This window comes from Nothobranchius furzeri, chromosome 1 (assembly GCF_043380555.1).
Source record: "Nothobranchius furzeri strain GRZ-AD chromosome 1, NfurGRZ-RIMD1, whole genome shotgun sequence".
Taxonomy (NCBI): Eukaryota; Metazoa; Chordata; class Actinopteri; order Cyprinodontiformes; family Nothobranchiidae; genus Nothobranchius; species Nothobranchius furzeri.
In genome coordinates, this window is record NC_091741.1 from 107,963,819 (window position 1) to 107,967,850 (window position 4,032).

The 4,032-nt window shown below is 54.3% G+C and overlaps 1 protein-coding gene across 3 annotated transcripts in view; it reads left to right on the plus strand.

Annotated features, from left to right (window-relative positions):
* Window positions 1-271: 271 nt before the first annotated feature.
* The window catches only part of pcdh18b (protocadherin 18b), a 10,411-nt gene continuing 6,650 nt past the window's right edge, over window positions 272-4,032 (plus strand). The window contains exons 1-3 of one of the 3 annotated variants that reach the window (XM_054738890.2): window positions 272-3,034; window positions 3,331-3,419; window positions 3,685-3,800. In XM_054738890.2, coding sequence (XP_054594865.2) covers window positions 533-3,034; window positions 3,331-3,419; window positions 3,685-3,800 — 2,707 coding nt within the window. In that variant the 5' untranslated portion in view covers window positions 272-532. Of the gene's footprint in view, window positions 3,035-3,330; window positions 3,420-3,684; window positions 3,855-4,032 lie in introns of all 3 variants that reach the window. The other 2 variants (XM_015965578.3, XM_054738889.2) reach the window with 2 other exon arrangements.

The window sequence follows — 4,032 nt, forward strand, 5'->3', positions numbered from 1 at the left end:
TCAAGACCCCAGTCTAACAATGTAAGTCTGCCGGGGTCAGTGGTGGCGGTGCTGAAAGTGGCAGCGTCCATAAAAAGTTCTCCTTTGGTTTATTGTTGAGGCACACTTTTACTTCGGGGGGGTCAGCAGCAGCGGGGTGGGGGTTTGGGGAAGGAGGCCATTCCGGTGATTTGGGGGTGCGGGGGTTTATTTGGAGAAAAGAGAAGGGGCAGGGTGAGGGGCGGGTGGATAGAAAGAAAGGGCGCGTGAAGCAGGGCGCACGAGCGCGCGCGCACACACAGGCTGGACTCCCCCATCACACACGCGGACTAGGAGAAAGCTGCTTCTTTCTTTGCACAGCGCTCTCACTCATTGAGCAGTGCGCACACGCAGGAGCGACGCGCATGTGAACGCAGGCATCAGCTCAGTCTGCAGGAGAGCGGCTCGCGCGCGCTGTTCTCCCCAGAAGAGGAGAGTTTGTCTGCTTTTGTGCGTCAGCAGCTGATGATCGATCATGCCGGACCTGTGAGGACCAGGGTTGCAGCTGCAGAAGATGGGCTCCAGACGGATCCAGACCAAAGGAATTCTCCTCTCCACGGCGCCGCTCGGGGTTCTGCTCTTGGCCGCGCTCCTGCACAGCACCGCCGCCAAGACGCTCAAATACAAAGTTTACGAGGAGCAGAGAGTGGGCACGATCATCGGCCGATTAAAGGAGGATGTTGAGGGGGTTTTATCCAAGCTGCCGACTTCTCTGAGCTTTCGGTTCCGCGCCATGCAGCGGGGCAGCGCGCCGCTGCTGACGGTCCGGGAGGAGGACGGGGAGATCAGCATCGGCGCCAAGATCGACCGCGAGAAGCTTTGTGAGAAAAACTCCAACTGCTCCATTGAGTTCGATGTGGTGACGCTGCCGACGGAGTACCTGCAGCTGTTCCATGTGGAGGTGGAGGTCCTGGACATCAACGATAACTCTCCGCACTTCTCCCGCGCCATCGTCCCCATCGAGATTTCCGAGAGCGCGTCTGTGGGGACGCGCGTCCCGCTGGACGGGGCCGTGGACGCGGACGTGGGGGAGAACTCCCTACACACCTACTCCCTCACCCCCAATAACTTCTTTAAGATCGACGTGAGGACCAGAACGGATGGGGCCAAGTACGCGGAGCTGGTGGTGATGAGGGAACTGGACCGGGAGGTGCAGTCCAGCTACCAGCTGCAGCTCACCGCTTCAGATAACGGAGTTCCCCCCAAGTCCGGGTCCACTCTGCTCAAGATCAGCATCTCAGACTCCAACGACAACAGCCCAGCCTTTGAAGAGCAGGCATATGTTATCCATTTGCAGGAAAACTCACCCCTTGGGACGCTCATCATTGATTTAAATGCCACAGACCCAGATGAGGGCACTAATGGTAAAATAGTCTACTCTTTCAGCAGCCACGTCCCACCTAAGATCTTAGAAACATTTAAGATAAACCCAGAAAACGGACACATTACGCTCATCAAGAGAGTGGATTATGAAGCCACGGCCTCTTACGAGCTGGATGTTCAGGCTCAGGACCTCGGCCCCAACTCTATACCTGGACTTTGCAAGATTGTGGTGAAAGTGGTGGACGTGAACGACAACAAGCCGGAGATAAACATCAATCTGATGACTCAAGGCAAGGAGGAAGTGGCTTACATCTCAGAAGGGGCCCCTGTGGACACATTCATAGCTCTGGTACGTGCTGATGACAATGACGCAGGCCTCAATGGAGAGGTGGTGTGTAGACTGCACGGCCACGGCCACTTCAGGCTCCAGAAGACCCACGAGAAGAACTACATGATCCTCACCAATGTCTCTCTGGACCGAGAAAAGAGGTCCGAGTACAGCCTGACGGTCATAGCCGAGGACCGCGGTTCCCCCAGCCTCTCTACCATCAAACACTTCACTGTTCAGGTGTTGGATGAAAATGATAATCCTCCACATTTTGAGAAAACCCGATATGAGGTCTTTAAGTCTGAAAACAACTCTCCTGGAGCCTACCTTATGACCGTGGTGGCCACAGATCCGGATTTGGGGACAAACGGTCAGGTCACCTACACCGTTGTTGACACTCAGGTCCAAGGGAGCCCCATTTCTACCTACGTCACCATTGACCCTTCCAATGGTGCCATCTATGCTTTACGCAGCTTTGACTATGAAGACGTCAGCCGGATAGCCTTTACTGTCCAGGCCCGAGATGGGGGGAACCCGCCACTGTCAGCCAACACCACTGTTCTGCTCACGGTTCTGGATGAAAACGACAACCCGCCCATCATTCACTCCCCTTCTCTTCGGAATCACACAGCTGAACTTTCTGTGTGGAAGTACGCATCGCCGGGTCAGCTGGTCACGGCGTTTAAAGTCACAGACCGAGACTCCGGTGCCAATGGAGAGATGAGCTGTGCCATCGTTGGCGGCAATGAGGATGGACTTTTTGTGATGGATGCTCGCCGTTGTGAGCTCAGAACCAACGCTAGCCTGGAGCAGGCTCCACGGGACATGATGGAGATTAGAGTGGAGGTGCAGGACAGGGGCACCAGCAGATTAACAACAGGAGCCCTACTCAGGCTCTCCCTACAGGAGAACATGGACATCCTCCCCTCCCTCTACCCCACCGGATCCGGCCAGGCCTCCATGGATCTCTCCCTCATTGTCATAATTTCTCTCGGTGCTGTTTGCGCTCTTCTACTCATCGTCATGGTGATGTTCGCTACTGCTCGCTGCAGCCGCGAAAAGAAAGACCCCAGGCACAACTATAACTGCCGTGTGGCAGAGAGCAGCTACCAAAACCACCCCAAGAAGCCTGCCAGGCAGATCCACAAGGCAGACATCACCCTGGTCCCCACCATCAATGGCACCCTACCGGTCCGATCTCACCCACACTCCCCCCTGCCTTCCCCCACACCTGAGAGAGGCACTTTGGGGAGCAGACAGAGCCACCATAGCAGGCAGTCGCTCAACAGTCTGGTCACCATCTCCTCCAATCATGTGCCAGAGAACTTTGCTCTGGAGCTGGCTCACGCCACGCCTCCCGTGGAGGTAAGACCCTCCCCTTTCTACTCCAGCTGAAGTTGTTCCGATGAAGTGTTTACGTTGTATTCCTTGTTACCATATGTTGTTATTTTAGTGTTTTTGTTTACCATCACCTTGAGGAGTAAATCCCAGATCCATCACCCCCACCCACCCCTTTGGTACTTCCCTCAAAGCACCCCCACCCCCACCCACCCAACATTGTTATATGCCCTTGGTTGTTTGACTCCATTCATTTCCCCCACTTCATTGTTTTTCTTTTATTTTTGTCTTTCTTGTCTTTTGTGTTTCTTTTGGGATTGTAGCAAGTTTCACAGCTTCTGTCCATGCTCCATCAGGGCCAGTACCAGCCAAGACCAAGTTTCAGAGGCAACAAATACACGCGGAGCTACAGGTAACGCACACGGGTCAGACTTTAGCACACATGTCAAATACGATCATGGGAGCGCCGTACCGCCCCAGAACGGCTTCCTGTCTGTTTCCAGAGCTTTCCCAGACCCAGTTATGTCCACATCCAGCAGCTTGTCGCGTCTGAGTCAGACGCTCCGTAACTTTACATACTTTACGTAAACATGCTGGGGAAAGTGCACGTTCTTCCTCTGATGGTGATAACACCGCTGCCTGGGAAGATGCTTCAGCTCTTTGTTGGTTCTGTGCAGATACGCGCTGAATGAGATGGACAAGTTCAGCCTGAAGGACAGCGGCCGCGGAGACAGTGAAGCGGGGGACAGTGACTACGACCCAGGCAGGGAGTCGCCTATGGATAGGCTCCTTGGTGAGGGCTTTACTGAGCTATGTTCTCCCAGTGGGCAGCACAGACCGCATGCAGGTACAACCCTGTCCACGACCCACCCCAAACCCATCATCCCCCTCATGTGTCCTTATGTCTGCTTTTGTGTTTACTCTGATTTTCATCATGCTTCAGTTGACTCAGCTCTTTTTGGACAAACAGTTCTAGCAGTCAGAAATAGTGATCAAAGTTCTGGTTCTGGGGACGGTATCATCTA